Source organism: Aquila chrysaetos, chromosome 3 (genome assembly GCF_900496995.4).
Source record: "Aquila chrysaetos chrysaetos chromosome 3, bAquChr1.4, whole genome shotgun sequence".
NCBI lineage: Eukaryota > Metazoa > Chordata > Aves > Accipitriformes > Accipitridae > Aquila > Aquila chrysaetos.
In genome coordinates this window covers 21827200-21840860 of record NC_044006.1, presented here as the reverse complement: position 1 = coordinate 21840860, position 13661 = coordinate 21827200, and the positions used below count along the sequence as shown (strand labels likewise).

Sequence of the window (13661 nt, the reverse complement as noted above, 5' to 3'; positions counted from 1 at the left end):
CCATGTGAGAATTGAAGTGGAGGAGGATCTGTAAATAGGATACTACCAAATACATATTTTTTCCCTCTGGATATCTTCAGTCTTTGGTTTGGGACAGAATAATGTGCAAAAATGGAGCTGCCAAGGGCTTCTAGCACTATTAAATAAAGCTACAGAACTGTAAATACAGCATCAAACTGAATAGCTACTTTGTCTTACTGTTCAGCTTGTTTGCTGTGTTGTATTTTCTCCCTCACCGCCCTTCAGCTCTGAGATGATCTGTAGGAAATTTATTCAGAGAGTTGGAAAAGACTTTACCAAAAAAAAAAAATCTCCATCCCTATTTGAAGCAACAGTGCAGTAGTGTAAGTCTTTACATGTATTACCTGCTTCTTTTGAGACAGTCCAGAATACCTCCCAAGTCATCTTTAGGTGATTCTCTAAAGATCCATTTAAGTCTGTTTGACATGACTATGCCTTTTTGTGCAGGATATGGGAAAAAAATGTGGAAGTTGCCTTCAGTATCAGGGCAAATAGAAGTCTCCCCCTTGTCAGAGAGTTGTGCTTATGACTTCACCTTGAAAGAAAAGTCATGGCAGTTCATGCTTCTCAGTGAGAGCAGGGGGAGAGTAAAGTAAAGGTTTTTAGCTTTTAAAATTTTTTAAAGCTGGGGTATAAGCAAATACGGATTTTTTTTCATATAGTTACTTGTTATCAGTTAGTACCATGCTTACGTAAATAATTTTTTTTTTCTTGTAGTTTATCATGCAATCTACTTAGAAGAAATGGTAGCCTCAGAAGTCACACGCAAGCTTGCTCTGGCATTTAATATTCCTTTGCATCAGATCAACCAGGTTTACAGACAGGGTCCCACAGGTATCCACATTCTTGTTAGTGATCAGGTAATGGAAGTTTTATTTTCATGACAGATTTTATTTATGAATTAAATTGAATGGAGGATTTTCTTATGCTTGCTTCTTTATTAGTGTTTTTTTCTGTTTGATAATGCAACCTAGTATTTTTTCCTTTACATTAAAATGAGCAGAAGGATCCTTTAAATGTCATTCTTCCTTTACTTGAATAAATACAAATATGAGATGACAAAGGCAACTGGTCTATATAGTTCTGAGATGCTGCAGTAATTAGTATGTGTTTATTTTGAACATGCCCAAAGGCAGGGAGTGTTTAAATACTGTTGAACTCTGCTTATTCAAGCATCTGCTATGCATATTTAGAGTTCCAGAAACACAGCCAACAGTAATAGGCTGCCAACTGGTTGTCACAACAAGCAGTATTTTGACAGTAACGTATTTTAATTTAATTTGGTATCTGCTTGTCACTTGCAGAAATACGCAATTACTTATAAAAGGCTGTTTAATATCTGATGTATTTGGGTTTTGCATTGGTCATACTCAGGAGGGTTTCAAAACTTTTTTTTTTTTTTTGGTAGATGGTTCAGAACTTTCAAGATGAGAGTTGTTTCTTATTCACCACAATAAAAGGTACAGTGTCTTTTCTGGCAGTCTATTTTATTCTTGTTTAAACAGTCTTGTTTATTCTACCAAGGAGCCTTCTTTAAAGCAGAATACTATCCTAATAAGACTTTCCCAAGCAAAGAGTAACAGCGGACTTGCCAAAAAAAAAAAACCCCCAAAAAACCCCTGCACACACTAGTAGCAGAAAATACCCATGAGTTCCTCCTCTCTCAGCCAGACCTTTCAGCCTCTGCATAGCACCTCAGTCTTTTCTCTAAGCTTTCAGTTCAGAAGCAGTGCAGCGCTCAATAACAAACCTCATTTAAAATTCAGTCAACTGTCACTGAACCGTACTTGCTGTTAATAATTGTTGAGAATGGTGAGGTTTCAAAATAATTAAAAAGATTTTTAAAGTCCTGGCAGTAGTACCTCTGAAATTCAGAAATCGAGTGTTAACAGAGTAGGTTGCTGCTGTAGACGGGATGTTGCCATTTTGCTGGGAAGGCTCCAGCGCGTCTTCTCGGCCTAACAGTGACTTGCTCTTGTAACACTGTTGTTTAGCGTCAACTAGTAGACTTGAACTTCCCTGCCCCATGCTGTCAGCAGACGGGTGGAACCATCTTCATTTTGTGCATGTAGTTAAACGGGGATGCCGCCAACCTGAGTCCACTGAGATTGTTGTTCAGGTGTCCTCTGTAGGTGGTGTGAGTCTCCCTTTTAGTGTTTCAGATTAATGCCACGCTTTCTTAGGAGTCCAGTTTACTTCTGGTAAAAGGTGCCAGGAAATTGCTATAATCGGTGGACAACTTTGACTCTGTGCAAACTTTACCTACAGAAACTGTCCCAACTTTGAAGATCCAATTCCCAATTGTTAATCATAACCTTTTTGTTCAGCACAAGTATGAAATTTTTAAAAGCTGTGTTTTTGCTATAGATGAGGTGTATTTTTAAAGTCTGCTTCACTTTATGAGCATCCTAACTTGAAACTAATTGTTTTGCAAAACCTATTCATGTTGTTAGTGATTGTTAGAGACCCATTTGTCTCGGTTGTTAAGCCTTTTGTTCGTCCTGCGAGCTTCTAAGCATAAAATCCACAGGGTATTTTTTTTAACGCTGTTTCCATTTGGCTTTCTAGTTTAAGGCTGAGCATCACAAAATAGATGATTAAAAACATGCTAAGGATTTATATTGGTCTTGCAGAAGTTCACTTCTTTCTATGATATTAACTGTCACTGTCAAATGAGGTGGGTTTAATGTGTAATAGGAAGAGTTCAGAAATAACTGCAACCTAAAGGGATTTTTAAAAGTTATTCTTCACACATTTAGTCTGACGAGCAAGTTACTGATACTTCACATTTCAAGTTCAAGATTTCATAGTAGGAATGAACTGCTTCAACATGGTAAAAACCAAGTCCATACTTCAGTGTTTTGGTGCATTGGCTAGTATATTTATGGTTCTATTTATGAAAGACTGACACTTTTTTCTCTTTTCCAGCTGAAAATGGTGAAGGCTTCCACATAATTTTGAAGTGATGTCACATGATTGCTAGACTGATACTCCAACGCAGAATTTTAAGTCCTGCCTAAAGATTATGAAGATCATCCAAAACCTTAGGATCTAACTTCACCGTATAAGATGTTTCATATTGAAAACACAAAATGATGTTTCTAATGAGCTGTTTGATAGGTGAACTTTCTTATCACTGCCATAGCTAAGTGTCCTCATGAGAGGGAGGTATAATGCCATGACAGCTTACGTACAGGCATGGAAGACAATGTAAGCAAAGGTGCTTGCCCTTTACTGAAAATAAGGCAAATTATGGCCAGTAGATACAGTTTCTAGAAGCAAAGCGCTGTTGCTTTTCTATTACCTGTATCCAGTTGGAGATGAATGTAAACTTATTTTGGGGCATTTACCTTTCTGTGCCAGTTTGTCTATTACTTGCTTGTACCTTATGCTGGTTTTATTTTCTGATGTTAGCAGAGCACATACTAATCTGTGTGGAGATGAGTAGTTAAGCTGATAGTGATCAGGTTGTCAGGTCTTTGAGAGTAAAGCTGTCAAAACAGCTTCCTGTGTAAATTGTGTATAAGAGTGTATGTAAGAAGTGTAAATGCCAGAACAGGGCTTTTAAGAAGCCCTAGACAGATGCAATATATGCATGCAGCAAACTGCATTATCAATAGTACCTTATTGGAGGGATTAATTAATATAAATCCTATGGGGTACCAAGTAATTGTGTTTTGCTTTAACAAACTTAATGGAAAAGAATTGCCTATGCATCCTTTATGTTTAGTTTCCTAGGTTCTCTGCAGAACACTGCTGCAGTTTAACTCTTTGCTTGTAAAATTGTGGGTTTAAAAATGCTAGCAGTGAGAGGTGGACTTTTATGACGTAGTGGAATTATGCTGATGAGGGAAGATGACCCACTGGCACCACAGGGCTGTCATAGCTTTCAGCAACATTGAATAAATTGCTTAAGAAACACTAAATGTGCACCATTTAAGCCTCCTTCCCAGCAGGTAAAGGCCTTGCTGTAGTTGCTATTATGGACAAGTATCTTAACTTTTCTGTTGACCTTTTTTTCACCCTCTGATCCATACTGTACAACTGTCACAGTGCCTCTTCCATGTGACCAAATATTTACTTTTCTTTGAAACAGGCAATGTGCTTTTTCAGTATTTTGGATATTTCTTGTAAAGACAGGGCACAGCATTTCCTATGTTAACATTAAGTTTCAACTGGTTAGGTACTTAGAGGGGAATATTTCAAAAGGCATTAAGTGACAGCATCATAGCTGTCACTTTTGTGCCTTTGAAAAGTTCCACTTTGATCTCTGGCTTAAAAGCTTGGGAATAGTTTGCTTTTTATGCTGCAGTGTTCAGCGTAAACACCCTACTACAGCATGTAGAAAAGCAACTTTGATTTTTTCATTCCCTCTCTTTCATAACTGGCTCAACTGCTTAGCAGAAAAGCTTCTTAAAGCTGTAGCATTTTGAAAATTTAAATTCATCAAAGCTAGGGGTTTTTCTCCTGTTCTTATTTTTTCTGCACTGAAAGTAAAATTTTATGTACTTAAACATTTCTGCCTATAAGTTGTTCATCTTTGGGTATTGTTTGGTCCTAGTATTTTCTTGAACTGACACTTGTGTCTTTTCAGCTCACACCAGATTCAAATCCAAATATTTTATAAAAATGGAAAAATCCTTGATTGGAAAGTATCCAAATATCTAATTTTAAAGAATATTGAAAGTTGTACAGTAGTTTGTCCAGCTCACTTGAAATTGGAATTAAATTATGGCACCAGCAAATTGCTTTTGTTTTTTAATAAGATGTACACATTTCAATTTAAGTATAATAAATGTTTTTCAATAATTTTGTAAATGTGCTTTTCTTTTTGTTTACTTTCTAACACATTAGAGATACTTCTGTTGTTAAGATTCAGATTAACTGGAAGACTTACCCTAGCAATAACAGTAGGTAAAGGTAAGTAACAGAAGCAAACTAGCTCTGTAGTTTATCCTGCACCCAACACACACATGTAGATCTTTCTTCTGCTTCTAATAGAAAACTTTGTGAAATTTGAAATAATGGAAACAAATTCAAATTTGACATCAGCTGATTGTTTATTTAAGTGTTCTATATCAGAGAGTAGGTTCCATTTGGTTTTGTACATCTTTCTTTAATGCAATAGACTTACAAGGTTCATTATGTTAGAAAAAAATGAGCCAACAAAAGGCAACACATCTTGACATACTGGTACCAATGACTTCCCTGGTACAGTTGAGAATAAAATCTGCTTAAAACTCTCCAATACAGCAGTATCTTAATGGAACTCTAAGTATGATTGTAACAACACTTCTCCACTACTGTGCAAAACAAGCCTGGATTGGCTTATTTTCTAGTAGTAAAGAAACCCACGTACTGCGCTCTAAGCTCTAATTTAAGCTCAAAGTTGAGGTCTTCATTTGATGTCCCCATCATCTGTGACTGAAGCATGAATGCAACCCAGCTGTTTTTAGCCATAAAAGTATCTTCAAGTTCACACTCCTGTTTTTTTAAAACTGGGGTGGGGGTGGGGGGGTGTGGAATTGCAGTACTACCAGTAGTAGCTTCTTCAGCTGCTTTTTAAGCCAGTATTTCTATTAGTAAACACACAGGCCCTGAACTCTTAAAACATACACACAATCAATCAATCTTACACAAAAAAGCTTTCTGAACTGTTGAGTAGTTTATCTCAAATAATTAAGTTGCTTAATATAAAAAAAGTTTATTTTTTCTAACCCTCTAGCACTGAAAAACTAAGGATGAAAGCATGGCCTTAAGAGTTAATACATAGATTTTATTATTATCATCATTCAGAAGTTGACAGCTTCTTAAATAATCCAAATGTGAAGAGTTTGGCTTTCTACATTTGAAAACCACAGGTTTGGTTTGGTTCAACTCCTGCCAAAAGATTTTTTTGCCCATCTGCTTGCTGTGTCCCTAAAACAGGTGAGACAAATAGCTTGAATTGAATTCCTTGCTCCACCATAGTTCCTATAACTGAACCTGGTTTCCATTCTCATCTATAGAAAAGCAGGAATAACGCACCCCTCCTTCCTAGAACAGCTGCATCCTTGCCTTAAACACAGAGGAGGTAATGGAGGGGACACAGGAATGGCATTACAGTAAGCACCATGAATGATTGTGGCAGCCAATGACAGTAGAGTGCTCAAGCTCTACCACAGTGGATTTCTTACCCCTTTTAAAGGCCGACGGCATTGGGCTTAGAACGTGCTTCAGTGACGGGCAAGCTTTATACTAACACATAGTTCAACTGAACCAAGTTAAAAAACCTGGAAAGTATTTCTATTTATATAGTTATCTTGAGGTACTATCTTACCTTTTGACATTACCTATTATGCCCTGTTATGTAATTAAATACAAAGCTGAATCATGAAAAAGTAGAAGCTGTTTTGCTGTAAGAGCTCATGATTACCTTGCCTTTTTTTGGTCAACATCTGCTAAAGCTGATTTGTCCTTAAACCTGATACTTAATCTGTCATGTATATGACAGAACAGCAGGTTCAGTTCCTTGGTGTGACAGACTTGAGCCCCACATTACGTTAGAATTTCACGCTGAGTAGTGCTTACAAATGCAAATTAACTTCCAAGTTTAGTGAACTGCTGAAGTGCCTGCACATTTTACATGGTACTTCAGTTCTCATGCCAACAGAAGGAAGGAGTTACTAAGACAAACCAAAGCATCACCAACTTAATCCACAGCTGCACATGACATTAAGATTTTTACCTGGAAAAAAATGCTTTTCTTGTCACAAAACTGGATGACCAAACAAACACCACCATTAGGACTGTCAGGAAACCGACTCCTTCCACTGACTTGCAGTCCCATTCTCTTCACCACCACCACAATTTTCTGTGTGGTTGTACTTACTGTCAAAGAATAATACAGCATCTGCAGAGGCGCTGTCCACTCCCTCCTACCGAAGGAGGGGGAGTTACTGGAGCAAAGTAAGCATGAACTTTGACATGAGGTAGATGAGCCTGTGGATGAAAAGTCTGTGTTATGATGGGAGAGAAACAAACATAACTAGTAAAAAGAAGCCATACACCTCAATTACTGCCAACAAGTGGGCTCTCACTAAGGTTGGTTAGCCAAAAAGAAAGCATCTATACACTTGATACTATCTATCTAAGCTGTCTTCTGACATGTAATTCTCATATCCCATTCAGCTAAGGCACACTAATGTCTGGGCACACTCACCTGCTCAGGGTTCCCACTTACTTCCCAACAAAGCACCGATCAGGCCAAAGAGCTCCCTGTCAGGAGAGGCATGTGTTCTGCTGCAGGGGAGAGACAGACCCCTGGCTAGTGACAAAAGACTCATCTGTATCCCGTCTCCCATATTCCCTGCTTCTCTCATCCTAGAAAGCAGCATGGAATAGAACAGGGCATCTGCCCTCAACAGTCACTATCAATCAGGAATGAACTTTCCAATTGCAAAAGTGTTTGGACAGGAATCTGGGATACGAAGCTGCAGATGAGTTTTAACAGTAAGGCTAAAACACTGCCCCCAAGGAAGGTGGTCGCTGACCTAAAGGGGGGGTACACAGAGGAAAACTTTGTGGCTGGATTCCAGGGCCTAACAGCCCCACAACCTATTAACTGAAATCTCCACACAGATGCTTACTATTGGCTCTGCATATTAATGTATATTTTAAGAGTTTAAGAATACCACTACACAATCCTAAAAACATAGAAGCCTGTATTTGAGAAAATACAGAAAGCAGAAGTTAAGCACTCGTCATTCCAACAGCAAAAGTGTCATGAGTTATAAACAATTACTACTGCTCATATAGAAGAGCTACCTTTAGTCCCTAGAGGTGGGGACCTAACAGAACAATATTCAGACTTTGTTTTTCCATCCTCCCTTGCCTGGGACATCTGCAGGATTCATACAATCCCAAGGAGTATCAGCTTGGGCATTCCCGCCGGAACAAGTCAGCAAACACGTACTCTAATTCGTTTGATTCCGGCTCGCGTGACTTGCTGACAGTCATACAGCTCAATTCTCTCCAAGTTGTGGCAGTTTTCCAGGTGTTCCAGAGTCACGTCAGTGATGAGAAGACAGTTATCAAGCTCTAGTACCTGCAGCCTCTCGTGACCACACGTACTGTTGCTCAGATGAAGAATCCCATCATCAGTGATCAATTCACAGTGAGATAAGCTCTGAAACAGAGAGGCAAACAGTTAACGACATCACTCAGTCCTAATTACTCTGTCCTCTAAACATCAGAAGTCCTCTTCAACCTCTTCATTCTAGTGGTTAAACAGTTCCAAAGAGTACACAGCTGAAATCCAGAAGAGTAACAAAAGAAACAGCTCAACTCAACAAAAGAAGGGCTGTGTAGTTTAACTTTGCTTCAAAGTGAGTTAGAGTCCCAAAACAGGCATCACTGGCCAACTCCTCAGGCCGCTTTGCTCTCTATCAATGTGGAAATTCAGTTCCAATTGTCACACACCTCTGTTACTGACAGGTGCAAACAGCACATGTGCCACACCAGAAACAGGTGACAACTTCAAAGGATGATCAAGAACATACAAGAACAGAGAAGTATCTACTGACAGGAGTTACTGTTTCACAGCTACCATGTTTTCATACATACCACCAGAACCAAGCCTGCGCAAGTCCACATAGATAAAGAACAATCAGACTGGACTGATATGCCAAATAATGATTTCAAAAAACCATGAGCGCTTAGCGCCTCAGGCTGTACCTACAAGGAGTAATAAACATCTTGTACAGCTGCAGGAACAAGTCTTTTCTGCAACAGTCAGCAAAATAAACTAAAAAATTCTGTTCTTCTTCAACATATTTTTTTACTCTCTTGAATTTCAAGAGCATGGAAAAAGTTGCAGCATCTTGGGCAGTAGCACCACATAAACCAGTTTCCTTGTTCCTTTAGGAAATTCATGACTTCTGGAGAAGCAATGATGATGACAACAGGAAACACTTTCCTCAGAGGAGGCTTAAAAAACACTCCTTGTCACCAGTGAAATGAATGTTCTCAAGTCTTCTGCATTAGAAACGTGCGGGATCTATGATCTCTTACTCCTCTTGCTCTGGGCTAGTTCCTTGCTTTATTATGCTCAGCCCTATGTCTTGCCTGTACTTGTTTCTAAGTCTAATGGTGACTGGTTTTCAAGTAGCATTTCCTTGCCACAAGTGTTTTTTTTTCAGACAGCAATGGATGAAGAAACACTTGCAGCAATCCAAAAATGCTTTGTAACTCGGCACAAGCTAACTAGCACTCAGAAGTACCTCCTGCCAGTCACCCGAATCAAACACATAACCCTTCCCTTCCCTCGGTACATCCCATCTACCTTCTTTTATTTCAGCCTGACAAGAAAGCCTGAGGACTACCAACCTTACCCTTATTTTACCTCAGCCAGTCATGAGCATTTCTTGCCTGCTACCAGACACACGGGGTCCGTCCTGCCTTTTAGAACAACTTGCCCCTCAACTTTTTTCCTCCTTTGCTCAACAGGATGAACAAGTAACCAGAGAAGAGGCTGGCAGACAGGTCTGCAACTCTCCCCGAGTCTGATGGGGAACCACCACAGCAGCTTCCCTTCAGCTCCAACTGGTCCAATTTTACTCACCCACCAAGTGTGAGCAGCTGGCAGTGACTCCAAGCAACACCACAACTAGTGCATACTGTCTCCAAAAGACAACAGAAATGACATGCTTGCCCCATCAACAGTGTTTTATATTATAACATGTTTACATTCTGCAAGTCTATCAACTCTTTTAAATACTTAAGTTCTCTCCTATACCTACTTTCTCTATGTATATGTTCTGAGCATTTGATTTGGCTCACAGCCGGGAAACCATCGGCAGCTGCAGGGTTAAAGAACATTTATAATAGACTTGCTGTTTCAAGGAAGGACAGGAGGTTATGTGAAGCTGTTGGCTATGGCAGCAGTCTGCTGGCTAATTAAGAGTTTCCCATCCCAGGAAGTAAGCAGCTTATAAAATCAGCTTTTCTGAGACACTGTATTTGGTACTGAAAGGACAATACAGGATGTACAGCTGAGTTATCAAACTTTGTAAAACAAATATGCCAAATGATACACACTTCGTATTAAACCACATGATTTTTCTGACTTCATGAGACTGTTAGAAAGTGTTAATAATGTGGAATTTTACAAAGACAATTGCTTGAAATCTTTAGAACAAACAGATAGGTTCAAATTCTTTTTTTTTTGTTAATACATACTAAATGCTATGTATAAATCAAATATGGCATGATATACTGTGACAGTAAGAAACAGTATGATGAACTGAAGAATTCAATTGTCTTCTGATCTCCAGGAATATCAGGAGTATTTCATAGTTTCTCTAATAATTTGCATGTACAATTATTAAGAAGTAATTTCTGGTGAAAGTGTTTAAGTCCAGTAAGTAATAAAGCATTTGAGTACTCTGATACTGACAAAGATTAATAGTTGGTTATAATTGGTCTAACAGTGCTTTTGCTTATTTCCACCATCTACTGAGTTTCCAAAAACCAAGAAACAAATTCAAAGTTGATTTCTGCAATTCTAAAATATTTGTTTAAACTGCAAATATACCTAAACATATGCTAAAGCACAGCTACACAAGAGTTTACAGAACGGTCTGCTAAAGCGCAGCTACACAAGAGTTTCCAGAACCACCAACAGTATGTGATTTCACATTTAAAGTATCAGGATCAGTTCACATAAGCTATTTGGCACCTGCTAGTCTGTTTTTTCTTTCCCTGTAATTCTCAGCCATCGCTGTTCACTCACAATCTTTGAGTATGTATCCTTCCTACACACAGGATATACACATCAACAACAAAAAAAAAATATCAATTTTTCTGGTTTCCTTAGTAAAGGTTTGTTATTTTACCAATGCCACACTTCCCTGTCTGTGGGCTAACACACAAAGACCAGCAAACAGGAGCAGGTTCAGAAAAATACTTGGAAATTATGAGGTTTTATGATATCTCTGGTGAAGCACTAGCAGAACTGGTACAAAAGATCTCTTGCAAGTACTGGTTACAGTTGGGATTACAATACAAAAACACATCTGTCACAAAGGAACGGAAAGTGTCCCATATAAATGGCTCCACATCTCCTGACAACTCTCGTTCGGCTCAACATTAAGAATTACGGTACAGAAATGAGGTTGGACAATTAATAAGCAAGAATAAAAAACAACAACAATAAAAAATAGTGAACAAGCTCCTTTTCAAAAGCCATCTCTCCTCATGTTGCTACCTTAGTAACACCAAGTAACACTAACTAATCATAACAATTTAATTAATGAAGCAGCAAACCATCCTTTAATCCCATCTAAGAACAGATTATAAAGATACTTGTTCTCTCATGTAGATGTGAAGTAGTATATAACAAATCTACGCTTATGGGACAACTGGCCCTAAATACAGGAGCTCCTACTGTAAGGACAGTCTAGTAATTTTGGAGTCCCTTGACTGAAGAACAGCCAAATTTATATCACCTGAAATTGTTTTTGATGTTCTGAAAGATCTAAGCAACCACTCCCTAGAAAACGCTTCTTTGAAATACAGTAAGCAGGGTACCCCACTGAAGGCATCTCGGTCCTCTCCCATTAGATGCAAAAGTCTAGGTCAAAAACACCTTCCATAATTTACTATGTAAATGTAGTCCTTGGGAAAACCTCCTTGCATGCAAAACTGATTACAGAGTGATTACATTTATCTTCACTGGGTGGTTTTGTTTATTCAATATTTGATGTAAAGTGTCATAGTCCTAAGAAAACTATTAGTGAACACTTAAAAGTATCTATAAAGGATCCGAGTACTGCAAGTTGAACTAAGTAATCAAATATGAAGGATGTTAACCATAAAATATAAGCTTTCTGGTTATTACTCACTGATTTGGTAATTTTTTTTATCACACAATGCATGTAAATATTTTAGGAGTAATCTGCTTCTTTTAGAATACTTACAAAACTTGCATATATTTTGCACAGTATCATACTACATCAGGAACTTTTTCTAGATACAGAGTGAACAGCCTGGTTTTATATTGCAGGAGTTGTGTATGTGTGTGGTTTTGGGGGCTGCATTAAAGTTCACAAACAAAGAGTGAAACTTACCAACGCTTGGAGCTTAGGACAGTGTATAGAAAGTTGTATCAATGTGCTGTCAGTTATCTAGAAATAAAAGAAACCAAACAACCATAAGCAGCAGACAGCAGGAGAGTTACCCTCAAATAAGATAGCTCTTTCTCTACCAGATGAAGGTTCTGTTATTTCTGGAAAACATTCAATCACCTGTTACTCTTCAAGTATTTCCCTGTATAGAATTTCCCAACAATTATTTTTATTTACTATCACAAACAGCACTATTAATAAAAAACAAAGCACATCTAAAAGTGCTAATGCACTGCGTTCTTACACTGGATGTTCAATATTCCTTTTCATATTAAATCTCACCAAAACACACTCTTCCAAGTCCATCTTCTCCAGCTCATGGCAATTCTAAAATAAACAACAAACAAACAGATAAACAAAAGATGAAATAAAACACCATATAGACATACAATCGTGCACAGGGCTAGTAATACGGGATAGCACAGCTTCCAAGAGGAAATTGTGAGCTAAATCCCCTTCAAGTATTTGATCACCACCAAAGGACAAAAAATGGTGGGGAAAAAAAAAAAGAAAAAAATTTGCAAGCAATACACCACCTCCCTTTCAAACCTCTACATTCCAGCCTTTCTCTTACTAAGTCAAATGTCTCCTTCATGCCCTGTAAGGTTTGAACAGGATATATCAGTACTCACCCACCCCTGCTTCCCTTCCCCCTTTTGGGGTCAACTTCAATTCAAACCTATGGCATTTATAGTCTGTGCACTAAAGCTAACTATTCTGCATACAGATAAATCCAACTTCTGCATACATCAGCCTGCACCAAACTAATCTGAAACACACTTAAGCCCATGGAACATCTCTCTTCACATTAGAAAGAAGCCTTAAAAACAATTTGCTTTGCTAATGAATGCTGAAAAAATTAAAATTTTTTAAAGGCTGGGAGAAAGCTGCCCTTCACATTTATACAAGCAATTTTCCCAATATTCTGAGAGATCCCTAGCAAGCTTTTAAGAAGTGCTTTCAATATCTGATCATGACTAATTTCAAGAAAATGATGTAACCTTGTGACCTCACAGCAGACCACATGGTGCCATGGCTCAGCCCAAACCCCAACCCCTTTTTTACGGGCACAGGAAGAAATGGTTTAACTTGCAGCTCCCAAAAGCAGGCTTGAGGTGACTATCAAAAGCCCAAGCCTGTAGTGCTGAATGATTAGAAAACCACTCTGTTTAACCACTGTGGCTAGAAAAAATACCTTTCATTCACACTAAGTATCAGCAGCATAAATGAATCCCATTTACAGAGTATTATTTTTGTGTTCAGATTTCCTAAACCGGCAAGCATACAAGTCTAACTTGAAGCATTTGATACCATCAATATACCTACTTTACATATTTACAGCATGAATCAGGGCACAAGTGTTTATAGTTTATAATGTAAGTATTTTTGTAACTTAAAGGTATGATCAGAATATTATATGGTGATTTTGGGGATGTAAATATCACAAAGATGCATCATTTTTATAGGGGAAGTTTG

The 13661-nt window shown here is 38.2% G+C and overlaps 2 protein-coding genes across 8 annotated transcripts in view; one reads left to right on the top strand and one right to left on the bottom strand.

Moving 5' to 3' along the window:
• Nucleotides 1-4839, top strand: part of UBP1 (upstream binding protein 1) — a 38875-nt gene extending 34036 nt beyond the window's left edge. For all 6 annotated transcript variants that reach the window (XR_005932056.1, XM_041122352.1, XM_041122351.1 and 3 more), the window contains 3 exons: nt 739-881; nt 1430-1481; nt 2950-4839. Coding sequence is in view for 5 of the 6 variants with exons in the window: in XM_041122352.1 (XP_040978286.1) it covers nt 739-881; nt 1430-1481; nt 2950-2987 (233 nt within the window). In the remaining variant the exon portion in view is untranslated. The remainder of the gene's footprint in view (nt 1-738; nt 882-1429; nt 1482-2949) is intronic.
• A 223-nt stretch (nt 4840-5062) lies between these two features.
• The window catches only part of FBXL2 (F-box and leucine rich repeat protein 2), a 56781-nt gene continuing 48182 nt past the window's right edge, over nt 5063-13661 (bottom strand). For both annotated transcript variants that reach the window (XM_030008621.2, XM_030008622.2), the window contains 4 exons: nt 12468-12512; nt 12129-12185; nt 7976-8188; nt 5063-7002 (listed from right to left, as the gene is read on the bottom strand). In XM_030008621.2, the coding sequence (XP_029864481.1) occupies nt 6895-7002; nt 7976-8188; nt 12129-12185; nt 12468-12512 (423 nt within the window). In that variant the 3' untranslated portion in view covers nt 5063-6894. The remainder of the gene's footprint in view (nt 7003-7975; nt 8189-12128; nt 12186-12467; nt 12513-13661) is intronic.